General features: G+C 37.2%; 2 protein-coding genes across 5 annotated transcripts in view; one reads left to right on the top strand and one right to left on the bottom strand.

The window, feature by feature from the left end:
- The window catches only part of LOC128840792 (uncharacterized), a 78,600-nt gene that overhangs the window by 58,220 nt on the left and 7,507 nt on the right, over positions 1-12,873 (top strand). The gene's annotated exons all lie outside the window — the stretch shown is intronic.
- Positions 5,176-12,873, bottom strand: part of MYPN (myopalladin) — a 134,260-nt gene continuing 126,562 nt past the window's right edge. For all 4 annotated transcript variants that reach the window (XM_054035201.1, XM_054035203.1, XM_054035202.1 and 1 more), the window contains one exon: positions 5,176-10,106. In XM_054035201.1, the coding sequence (XP_053891176.1) occupies positions 9,937-10,106 (170 nt within the window). In that variant the 3' untranslated portion in view covers positions 5,176-9,936. The remainder of the gene's footprint in view (positions 10,107-12,873) is intronic.

Raw genomic sequence — 12,873 nt, 5'->3', positions numbered from 1 at the left:
ATATGCTCAGTGCCAGTAACATGCTCAAATCCCATTCCAGGGTTTCTCTCTTTGAACTTACCTATGAGACAGGGCCCATGGTCGCTGCGGGCCTTGAGTGGTGATTTGGGAGGGAAAAAACAGGCTGCTCTCTGTGTAGGGAGTGAAACCCAAGTTCCAAATGCAGGATGGGCTGGAACTCCCTTTTCTCTTATACACTGAGGGATTGTGGGGAATTGTAGTTTACTAACAGCCAGTTTATACTTTTTAGCTGGGGCAAACCTTGTATGAAGGAGGGGCTTTGGGGGAGCAAGAGGGACCGCAGAATCTCTCCCAGTTGGGACAAATAACCTAGGGTGGTTTTTTTTTTTTTTTTTCCTTTTATCTGTGTTGATTTACAAAACCTTTGAGACAGATTCCTCTGGGGAAGGACAATATTATCCTCGGAAGACTGGAAGGGAAAATCTAATCAGATAATTGAAATTTTTGTAATTTAAAGAACTCCACGAGTTTGGCCCTTTTGCATTATTTTTCCTGCCACATGCTCATACTACTTTGCATATAACAGGATGGGCAGTCATTTTATTCCTTAGATCTCGTGACAGCTGCTAGGCTCCCAAGCTCTATCAAGGATCTAATAGACTCAGTTATAGAATCTTTGGCATCTTGTGTGGGAACCTGGAAGGGGGCAGGGGAGGTGCTTTATAAATGTATAAATGATGATGATTATGAATGGAGCCATTGCCATGTTAAAAATGCACCTCTTACCTACCTCGCAGGGATTCTCTGAGGATTCTTTATTTTTTGTACAGTGCTTTAATAGTATAAAGGGCTACATACTTTTTATTATTAACCTGCTTGGCGGAAATGTGGAGCTGAAAACCACTCTCTCTCAGATTTGCAACACCCAGATCCTAATGCACAGACAAGGATATGGGATGATCTATTTGCTGATCTTCCTAAATGGGACAATCTAATCCTAAATGAATAATCGCATGGCAGAAAAATAAATAACCTTTTTTGATAGCTGGAATATATAGGGGGGAATTTTCAAAAGTGCTCTGCTTTGGCCTAAGTATGATTCACGTTAAAGTCAATGGGCGGGGGTCTATATAGCTTTTGTGAGGTCACTGCTGTCCTCTGTGGTTCTCTTTGGATCCCAGCCTGCCTGCTTTGCCACAGAGGTTGCTGCAGTAGGTTTGGAACTCACGGAGCTGCAGTAACCTTTGAGAACCTGCTATGACTGAGAAAGGGAACCCAACAAGTGAGTTATCTGGGGAAACACACATGGTTTGTGGTGGGAGCTCTGCATAGTCTCTCTCCTTCCCCCACGTGATTGCTATGGGAGTGGGCAGGACCCTTTCTTTCCCAGTTGACCGCTCTTGATGTGGTCTGTGCTAAGGAGAGCCCATTTATTATTACTAGTTTGTACTGTTGTAGTGCAAAGGGGCCCCAATGAGTGGTCAGGGCTCTGTTGTGCTAGGTGCTGGACAAACATAGAACAAAAAGGCAGTGCTTCTCTCACCAGTAATGATCCCCTCTGGTATGGTAGGGTTGGATGTCCATTTTTCATGGAGCTTGTCCTGATTTTTGAAGGATTGTTGCTAAACAAAAGAATGAAGTTCTTTACATGATTGTGAAATTATGATGGGATGAAACTGCTTTACAGGCACACAGTGTACTGTATAACTCTGGCCTGGTCTATACTGCAGAGGGGTGAGGGGGTCTATCTAAGATAAGCAACTTCAGCTATGTGAATAATGTAGCTGAAGTCGCCATACTTAGATCTACTTACCGTGCTGTCTTCACTGCAGTAAGTCAAAGGCTGGCGCTCTCCCGTCGACTCCGCCTGTGCCTCTCGCCCTGGTAGAGTACCGGAGTCGACGGGAGAGCGCTCGGCGGTTGATTTATCACATATAGACTAGACATGATAAATCGATCCCCGCTGGATCGATCGCTGCCCATCGATCCAGTGGGTAGTGTAGACAAGCCCCTCTGAGACATGTCACTTTTCACCAACATGGCCACCATATGCAAGAGACTCATAAATATCACCTATGGAGTTGATCTTCAAGTCAGTGGAAGTTTGCTGTTGACTTACATGGAGCAGTGTTGGACTCCACTATGGGCCAAACTATTCCCATCTCTTCCAGTGACTCATTGTGTGACGGTAAGTCATTTCACCTCTCCATGCCTCTTTCCCTGCTCGCCATATGTCTGTGTTGTCTATTAAGATTATAAGATTTATGGGGCAAGGACTGCCTCATATTCTGTGTGCATCCAGTACCTAGCACAGTGGAGCCTCAATCTCAACTGAGATCTCTAAGTGCTATCGTAATACAAATAATTAATAGTAATAATCAAATGCTGCTAGCCTTACTCAGACTATAATCCTATGAAGCCAATGGCATAGAAACTCTCTTGTGTGAGTAAAGTGAGCAGAATTAGGTTTATCATATATAATCCAAATTTTCCTATGATTGCTAAGCAGAACTCCCCACTGATTTCCCTGGGAAAAGTGACTGACATGATATGGAACAATAAACACTAGTTTAGAAACAATGCCCACTAAGCAAAACTTTATTTTCCAATACATTTTACACTCTATTTGTGGTGATGAGCATGGCTTACATTTAGTTTTTCAGATTTGTGGGTTTAGTTTTCATTAAGAAACCCATTTTTAAGGTGTCTCTCATACGAAAGTTGATCTAGATTTTTTTTTTATTCAGTAAGAATTTACAGAATAATTCCTTTTAATGTTCTAAAAGTATGTATCCATTCTAGCACTATAAGAAGTCCATAAATTTATTAAGAACAATAAACATTGATTTATTGAAGAAACAGTCCATTTCCTCTACACAGGTTTATCTTTAAACAGTTTGGTTTCAGCCACTCATCCTGGCATACTTTTAAAAAAATGCTTAAATACTTTATAAAGCAAAGATTACTAAAACTGCAAGAAAACATTGCTAAAAAAACCAAGACAAAACCCATGTATGATTTAATTGATTTTTTTTTTAACCAAATGGCATCTTATAAATGATAGACTGTGTACACAAATGTTTCTCCAATCTTGTAGTTTAGTCTTAAATCGTACAGAAAACTAGCATGCAAAATGTATGTTAATTCATACAGCAATTTCTCAAAGTGAGTACATGCTTTACTTCAAGGATTAAGAAGGGCCTGAGCAGACTCTGAATTGGTTTCCAACAGTCAGCCAGGCTCTACAGTCCATAGTTATATTTTCAGCATTTCAGAATGGTGATTTCAGTATTTTTCCAGATTTTACCGACTAACATTTAGAAAGCTGCGTCACCATCCTAATTAAGGGACCATACTGTGCCATCAGTTTCTGAGCAGAACTCCCCATTGATTTTAATGGAGAACTCTGCTTAAACTGATGGTGCAATGTGGCCCAAGATTTGAGTATGTGATATACAATAAGTGGCGCTGTGATGGATTCAAGGGGCAAGTATGTTATTTCACAGTAGCTTATGCAGCTGGCTAGTACCCCAGCAGAAATGAGAAGACCTAGGGGACCCACTTTGCTCGTGTGGATATATATCTCCTCAATATTTATTCCACTCTATATGCATCCGAAGAAGTGGGCTGTAGTCCACGAAAGCTTATGCTCTAATAAATTTGTTAGTCTCTAAGGTGCCACAAGTACTCCTGTTCTTTTTGCGGATACAGACTAACATGGCTGCTACTCTGAAACCTGAACTACTAATGTAGCGCTAAGAATATTGCTTCTCAACTAACAGGCAGAGACTGATTGATTGAATTCAGGCCATGCAGTAATTGAGAAATATGGAAAAATAAGAGCAAAATCAGGATTAGCAAATGTACTGGGGCATATCCATGTTCTTAATTTACACCCATATCTGTAGCATCAAACTTCCCTCACTGGTGGCTTTAAACTTGCAATGTATTTCAAAGTTCCTGCGAAGTCTGCTAATAGGCCCCTTCACAAAAGTGTGTCGAACCAATCACAGTAAAAAGCCACCTGGGGAAGAGCAAAATGCTGTAAAACCATCAGTATCATGTGGATTGTATATTTGATTAACTCATTCCATTTCTCTATGCTCACTACCAGATTGAGGGAGAAATGCTCTTGTCTGCGAAAGGCTTGGCAGGTCCAAAATTCCCCTCTGCACTGAAAGTCTGTAGAGGGAGCTTATGGAGTCTCCTGCATGTCCTTGAGCCAAACTCTACAATGGTTCACTCATGGGAGTTCTGGGGGGAGTTGTCTGCAGGGTAGAGGATTAGCATGGCTAGCAGATCCACTGATTTCATGGATTGTCCAGTCCTAAACCTTCTGAGGCACAATGGACTTCAGCAGCTAGTACAGTTCCTGGGTGGCCATAGGCTGACTGAGTGGCTCTGGCTTGAGGCTTGATCCTGCAAGGTGCTGAACACTCTAGTGGTGATTTAGCCAAGCACTTAAGCATGTGTTTGAATTTAAGCATGCAAATAGTCCCATTGATTTGATTTTTCATGTTAGTACTCAAGTGCCTGATATTATGCATATGCTTAACTGCTTGGCTTGATGGGGCAAGAGTGCTTAGCACCGTGCAGAGTGAGCCTCTGTCTATCCGTGCACTGGTCCCCAGTGCAGAAGCCCATTTATTTAGACTTTGGTGGAGGGGATGAGAATTACACCTACAGAACAAGAGCACAAATTAAAACAAAGGCAAATTTAGCAAAAAGATTCACTCCCAGTTGAAATGTGTCCAATGCACTTATTTCTTAAAAAGACCACTGCTGTACTTCACAAAACTTCTGCTTGCTAGAAGTATGGCTAATAAACCCTTGTCTAATATTTTTTAGTATTTTAATATTATATAATATAAAAATAGTATTTTAGGGTTTTCTTCCAAATGATTTAGGGCCTAATCCTACAGTTATTCTGTTTGTGGAGCCTCCACTGACATCATCGGCTCTCAAAAACTAGCCAGGAGGAGACTTGTGGTCCTGCTACACACTTTTTCCAACAATTAATTTCTCTGAAAACACGTCAAAGACACACACTTTGATATGCAACTCTGAAGCATTTATTTAAATGGGGTGAGGGACAATGCATTATTGAACAGTCGGGCTTTTTTTTTTTATGTGCATTTAAAATCTATTTTGAAACCTCTATGTTAACTCTTTCTTCCTATTGAATATGACTTTGAATCATTAGACCAAAATAATAATAATAAAAATACAAAATCCGTTTAAATCAAGAAAAAAGTAAAATATTTTAAAGCTCAAAGTGAACATTTTCCTATTGGAATTAATAAGGCAATTAACAACGAATCACTTGTTCAGTATTAATTTAACAGATTAAAGTATTTCATTAGCTTTTCTTTTGTATATTTGCTCAGGTACCATTTTTAGTGGGTATCAGAGGTCACTTTTCAGAGACTATTTTAATGCTTCTGGCATTAATAGCAGAATTGAGTTCTTTTTTTGCAGTATTTCTATTATTATTAACAGTTGCAAGTAGCAACTATTTACATATTCAGGAAAAGACTGCACATGTTGGTTCACATTTTCCGAAGTATGTGTCCTATTTTGCCCTCCACACTTGCACACATCAGGCATTCAAAAACTGTCTGTCTTTAGTCCTTGCTTTCAGCTACAAGAAGGCCCAGTCCAGTTCTCCTTAGCCTGAGCAAGGCTGCTGTGAATTGGATCTACAGGTTTTACATATTTACTATTTTCAAAGCAAAGATGCAATACTTGTGCTTTCTAGAATTTTGAACAAAAATACTGCCACTTGAACTACCCTCTGAAATACCCTGAGCCTGTGTGTTAACATGTGTGAAACTATTTGCCTTCTGGTTCCTTTTCAGCCTTATAAAGCTACAAATATGTGAATTTGGAAATATTAAATTATTTAACATATATAATTTTAGAGTCACTACATTTAATTGGTGCAAAATTCTACTTAGATGATGGACATTTAGATGATAACTTACTGACTTCATGGATTCTGGCATGGATATTTTGTTATGGCCTCGACTGAATAAGACAACAGGATGCCTTTTTTGTGCAAGGTCAAATTAGTTACTGTTCATTAAATAAAATAAAACAAAACAATGAAACGCTAAGCAAACTGTTCAGGAAGAAAGCACAATCACAGAATCTCTAATGCTTCTTGATACCATATCATTACATAGAGCCATTCTTCACATATTAACTTCTCAAATGGACATCACACAAGTTATGTGATAATTCACTGTTGCCCTCTGCTGCATACATAAATCTACTTACAGGTTTTCCTCATCTTTTTCAATAGTCACCAACACACATGATGTCTTATGCCTTTCTCTACAAAGGTTTCATTATGATGAGCAAAGTCAGATCTATTAGCATTAATATCTTTGCACCTAAACTTTTTTATATTCCCATATTGGGCTCAGTGTATGCAGAACAGAAGGATTCTGTAGTTTAGTAACAATACTGGAAATTAATTTCTTGTTTCTTAAGAATTAATCTATTTGGTAAAGATCTCAATATCTTTTTTGATACAAGTTACTTATACTCGACAAAATTTTGTAGTCTTTCATGTAGCAAAATTCCCATTTAAATGAATAGGAAATTAGTTGGATTATGGGCAACATAATTTGATCTACAGAGACTTCTGCAAGTTTAGGATCGGATTCTGATCTCATTTATTTCACGTACATTGAAGTATCTCCATTGACTTCAGTGTTCAATGTATGCTGGTGTGAATGAGATCATGACCCTTAGTTAGTTAATAACCGTGAAAGACAGTGTTGTCAGCTACCAGTATTCGACTACCAGATTTTGGGGACCCAGTTTGGCTTAACCTCTCACAATGGGAGGTATTAGGAACCTCTTCTTGAATGACCAAGGATCAACCCTTGATTCATCTCCCTCCTTTACAATACTTCTTCCAGCAAGTCTTTCAATAATACCTGCCTCTCTTCCCCACTGCAAAATAACAGAGGCTATGTTTTGGAAAACATTGCACCATTTGACCTTCAGCCTACCTGTCATGGGTAGGGTGACCGATGTCCTGATTTTACAGGGACAGTCCCGATTTTTGGGGCTTTTTCTTATATAGGCTTCTATTACCCTCCCACCCCGGTCCCGATTTTTCACACTTGCTGCCTGGTCACCCTAGTCATGGGTGTGAATCACCTCTCATTTGTGGTGATGTAAATCAAGTGAGATTATAGTGAAGTCAATGGAATTACATTGGTGTAAAACTGGCATAAGGGATAAGAGATTCAGGCCACATGTTTGGTCTGTGTTCTTTGTGTGTCTAATTTACATTGTAAATTCTTTGGGATGGGGATCACACCTTTCTCTGAATTTGTAAAGCTGTGAGAACATTTACTGCTGTCAGTAATACTAGTAAGTATAATATTAGCACCTATAATAAAATATCCTTATGGTATGATATTTATATGTACTAACAAGTTTAATATACTGCTTTTCTTGTCTTTCAAACTATGCATAGAATGCAGATAACATGATTGTTCTTGGACCTACTACCTAATAAAGGAGGATTCATTCATTTCTTCTAAACCTGAAAAGTTTGTACCGATTTAGTTTCTTAGTTTATATTATTTAATAACTTAGTCTATATATTTAGGCTTGAAAGGGTTAGATTTTTATCAATAGATATTGATTTCACCATACACAGACTGGCAAAAAAATATTTCCATTGATAATTGAAGTTTACATAAGTCAAAGGTTAAAAAAAAATGCTGCTTGAGATACTTTGTATATGTTGACAGTTTGTGTTTCAAAAGCTTCAACTTTTTTAAACTTAACGTGTACTGTCATTAAGCAATTATTGTCCGAGCCCCCTCACCCTAATGTTCTGTAACTGTGAACATTTACATTGATATAAATGCTTAAAACTCATAATTTTGTGCAACTGTGGAAATTTAAATGAATAATTTTTTTTTAAATGCTTAACTATACATTGTCATCCATTGAAATCATAAAAAAAAAAATCAAATTCTGTCAAGCCTAAAAATATTCAGTAAAGTTTCTGGCAGTGCACTATAGCTTGATTTTATATATATATAAAGTGCTATAATTGCTGTAGAATTTTATTATGTTGGATCAAAATCTGCTTTTTAGTTACACCGCTGAAATAGTGGGAGGTTTCAGAGTTGTAGATAGGCGCAGAATTTGGCCTTTCTTAAAAAAGAAACCCATAAACCGCATTAATTTAAATTACAAAATCCAATTATTTTCTTTTTAGAAACATTACTAGGAAATACAGCATCACCACATATTCACTTGATCCGAACCCTAGATGGCTCTCAGATAGTAACACATAGGTTAGATTTGAAAGTGACCTAACAGTGAAACACTGTGTATCTCCTTCCCAGTGTCTTAATATAACCAGTGGGCCATTAACTCTTATGCCTTTATATTTTCATATTTAGTGCATGTACACTTCTAATGCAGGCACACTTTATTTTCAATGGTAATTTTAAATTTTCAGAGAAAGAAAGAAACAGATTAAAGCAAGGAGAAATTACACTTTAAAAAAAATAAACTGTGAAAAAGCACTGAATTGCAAAGCAAGCCAAATAAGACCTAAAATTACAGCATCTGTAAATGTGATATTTAAGCCCCTGTATGATTCTAGTTAGGACCCCATGGCTGTCCCTGATCAAGTTTAAAGTAGTGAGTTAGAACTGCTGAAAGTAAAGTCCAAATCATGTGCAGGAAATCATCATATACATTCCTAACCTCTAACCATTGGGGTCAGAAGGTTGTCAATAAAATTATGTAAAAGAGAAATATACTGAAAGTGTTTGTTTAGCAATGTTATTAAACATCCTTCGTTAGAGCCCTCTATAGCATTCCCTGGTTTACCTACTATTTATCAGGGTACAATACTTACTTTAGTTGTTTATACTAACCACTGTGTTTCTTAAACATTATAACCTTCTTTGCATGTTACAGATGCATTTTCCCCTGTTTTAATAGTAGGAACTCTACCGTGATTAAGTTTCCTAAATGATCCCGAAAGAAGTTTTAATTGCACCAGGCCACAGTTCCTCTTTAGTCAGTTTAGCAAATGAGCCATATGATGTGCTTTTTTTTTGTCTAGGCATGTCAAAAACTCATGTGGAAAGAGACTTGAATTTAAAAACCATGAAGTTACAAGAACAGGACTCTGTGTTTAAAATCAGGGAGTCACTAAAACTGAAAAGGAACGAATATGAAGCATACATGGAAATATACAGTAGTTTCAGCTGTGATCTCTACAGTATGTGCTTCATACAATATAGGATGTTTAGTTTCATGTGTTAATGTCCTAAGCACATGCCTTATATTTTACTGTATGTTTCAAAACACCATGAATACACACGGCATGGTTTGCACACACACACACACACACACACACACACACACACACACACACATATAAATATATACTGTATATAGCTGTACCTCCATGAAATGCTATGTTTATATAGTCTTATCTACTATGATCACATACAAAAATTCTGTTCCAACTTCTTTTCTTTTCCTTATGCAAATCCTTTTAGGATTACATTCAAAGTCACATTCTTTACTCTCTATCACAGTGTCAGTCCTTTCATTGGCAGTATACAGTTAAACACCACAAATCATTAACTTTGCTTGTTACAGGAGCTTTAACTGAAGCATTAAAAAGTGGTGGTGGTTGATTTTTTTTAAGTGCTAAAACTGTCTCTTCACTCTGAGATTCTCAGAAAAAGACATAGTACTGAACTTTTTGCGCTACACTCTATACCATAATCATACTGGAGTAAAATACAAGGCAGACATCTTGTACAATATGTAACTTGCAGCAGTTCCAGCAGCACAACACTTACTAAAAGCAAGTTGCTTGTAAACCTTGAGTCTCTTGGTTTGTACCTTTTCTCTTTTTTTTTTTTCCCCCCATAGTTCTAATATTTCTGCAGGTATAATTGGAACTGTAGGTTTTTAAAGTTCTTCACTTTCCACCACGCTCTGGGATGAGGATGAAAACAACTTTGGATTTTCAACAGCTGAAAAGGCAGAAAAAATGTCGAGTCCTTGACCAGTGAGGTTTGCATACCGGCCACCACTAGGTCGAAACTTTATTGGTAGTGGAATCTGTTGGTGCCATTGGGCTGAAGAAACAAAAACAATGAAGAGAAAACATAATTCCAAGTCAAGTCCACATTTATTTTAACATATATATATATATAAAAAGCCAATAGAAATTTTCACACCATTTGGAAAGTGCTGCTTTCCATGTTTCTAAATGGGAACCCCTCTCAAGTCCTTTTAAAAAAAAAAATCTGTTACTAATGTAGGGTCTGTTCCTTCAGATATCCTCAAGTACAGTGCTTTACAATGATGCAAAGTCCTATTGGAGCCAATGGGTGAAATCCTGGCTCTACTGAATTCAATAGCAAAATTACCATTGACTACAATAGGACCAGGATTTCACCCACTGAGCCTACTCATGGTTGTAAGGACTACAGTCAACAGTAAGTTTGTGGATCAGCAAATAGACATCAATAAAACCAGAAATCTCCCTCAGCAGTGTCTTCCCTCCCAGTTCCTCCCCCTAAAGCCCCCCCAAAATCAGGGGAAGGATTTGTATTTTTTTTTTTTTTTTTTTAAGATAAATAGTTCTGACTTTGGTCCATCTCTAATTTTCATTGCAACTACTTTAGGTGACTGATTATGAACAAATTATCAATTTGTTAATTAAGTTATTAAGCAAAATAAAAGGAAATATATTGCTTTATGTAATTATAAATCTAGTTGCTAACAGTTAATTAGATTCAGTGATCTTAAAATGCACATACAGCTTGTACTTACACATTTAAAAGTAACATTGAACTTTTTTGAAGTTAATAATACTAATAATACCTAGCTGTTCTATAACAATGTCGTTCTCAAACCACTTTACACAGCCTCTTTCAACACCTTAAGACTCTACTGTTGTGCACAAAACCTCCAATTTTGCACACAAATGTGACAAACCTATTTCTACCAGAAATCATTTGTGTATCTTTGTGCTAGTTGGATGCACAAATTCAGGAGTTGGTGTGCAGATTTGAAACCCATTTGGAAAAAGTGTCCTTTAAAAAGTAGATCCATCTTCTTAAATGTTGACATGTAGTTGATTCCATAGCTGACAAAATGCAATTTCTAAAGACTTCATAATCAATCCTTTCATATTCAAACATCATAGGGATTTTTAGGGTATAACAACAGACAATTGGCAGATGTAAGCAACACTGATTTATTAGAAAAACAAAGCAGCTAATCACGGGAGAGATGCTTGGGTCCACTGTAAGAGTTTTTGTAAATAAATAAAAGAATAGTAAAATCAATAGATTTACAGGAAATTGGGGCAGAGTTGTAGAATGGGTGATTTCTGGGATACATAGGAACACAGTAAATATGTAGGCTGCAGCATTGTAGTAGCTGGATGAGCAGCACTATGTGTAAATAAGGAACTAATTGTTACACAAGAGTAGAATCCTTTATCCCTTTTCTGCACTGAACTTTAGCCTTCTTTAAGATTCAGACTGTTTTGGATAAACAGCCTTTTCTTTCTCCCAGTCTCAAACAGGTTCCCTTCCTGATGATACCCTTTGTGTTGATTATACGTATTTTTTTCTTTAAAATTTGGGGTTCACTGAATTGGAGACATTGAAGACTATTAACTACCAGACCCCCCTGACACTGCAGGACTGTTCTCTTCTTGGTTTGTTCTAGCTTAGTTCTAAATGGCACAAATGAGGAGGCTTTTAGTCATGTCCCTTGGCAGATTTTCCACAGAGTCTCTTAGAAAATGTTTTCGGATACTCAGTCCGAACTTTTTTTATGTCATTTCTCTTAATTGGACCACCTAAACAATTCCTTTCTATTCCTATGGTTTGAACTCTTTAGGTGTCTGCTATTTATATTTCCTTCAAAATATGGGAAACTTAAATAAATATATCTAAATCTTTTTTAAATATTCCAATCTCTCTCTGGCTTCCTGTGTCCTATCATCAAGCATTAATAAAGTATAAAATGCAATTCTCCATAAGGCCACTGAGTGGCAGAAACTGACAAGGATGTGGACTAATTCCTTGGCACTGGCAGCCTGCCTGTTTTCTTTTTTTTCCAGGTACAGTAGTCTGGTAATTCCTTTTAAAATGTAGATTAAAAGGATTGAAAATTCTTAGCTTCTGGCTAATGCTGCAGAGAAATGGTCTACGAAGTGTATGTGAGCTATCTTATTACACAGCTTAGGCATTCAGGATAAAAGTTTTTTAATACCTTACCCGCTACCGATAATGGCTATGCTGTTATTACAATAGGCATCCCCTTTCATCTAGGGGTTCATAGCTGCTAAATATAGTTTCAGACAGAGTGTTCTAGGCCAGATGAACTGTGCATGGTGGCTCTACATGCTCTTGTGGAAGCATACAAAGTGGCTGATAAATCAAATGAAATGCTCAGATACCTACTTGTAGAAAAGACTATTAGTGAACAGAACAAATTCCTGAAAGACCAGAATTTGGACCTAATCTTACATTCAAGATTTTTTTTTCTAACTAGACAAATTGAATGAATTTATAACATAAAGACATGGAGGAAAAGAGCCGGGTGCTGGACTGGTAAAGAATAAAGGAGCCTTTTAGCATTAAGTCACTGGCTTCAACAGAGGCCAGATTGATTTTTATTGCCAAAGTTGTTCACTGGCCTAATCAGTTTTTAGAGTACTTGCTATGGAGTTCTAGTGGTTGCATCCCTGCCATCTTCTACTCCTGGACATTTTCATAAAGCCAAGACAGACACCTTTTTTTTTTTTTTTTTTTTTTTTTTTTTAATACGGACTGCAACTCTAATAGAAAAATACACCAATTTATTCAATTCCTTCCTTTGGCT

This window comes from Malaclemys terrapin, chromosome 7 (assembly GCF_027887155.1).
Source record: "Malaclemys terrapin pileata isolate rMalTer1 chromosome 7, rMalTer1.hap1, whole genome shotgun sequence".
Classification (NCBI taxonomy): Eukaryota; Metazoa; Chordata; order Testudines; family Emydidae; genus Malaclemys; species Malaclemys terrapin.
This window is presented reverse-complemented; position numbering and strand designations above follow the sequence as displayed.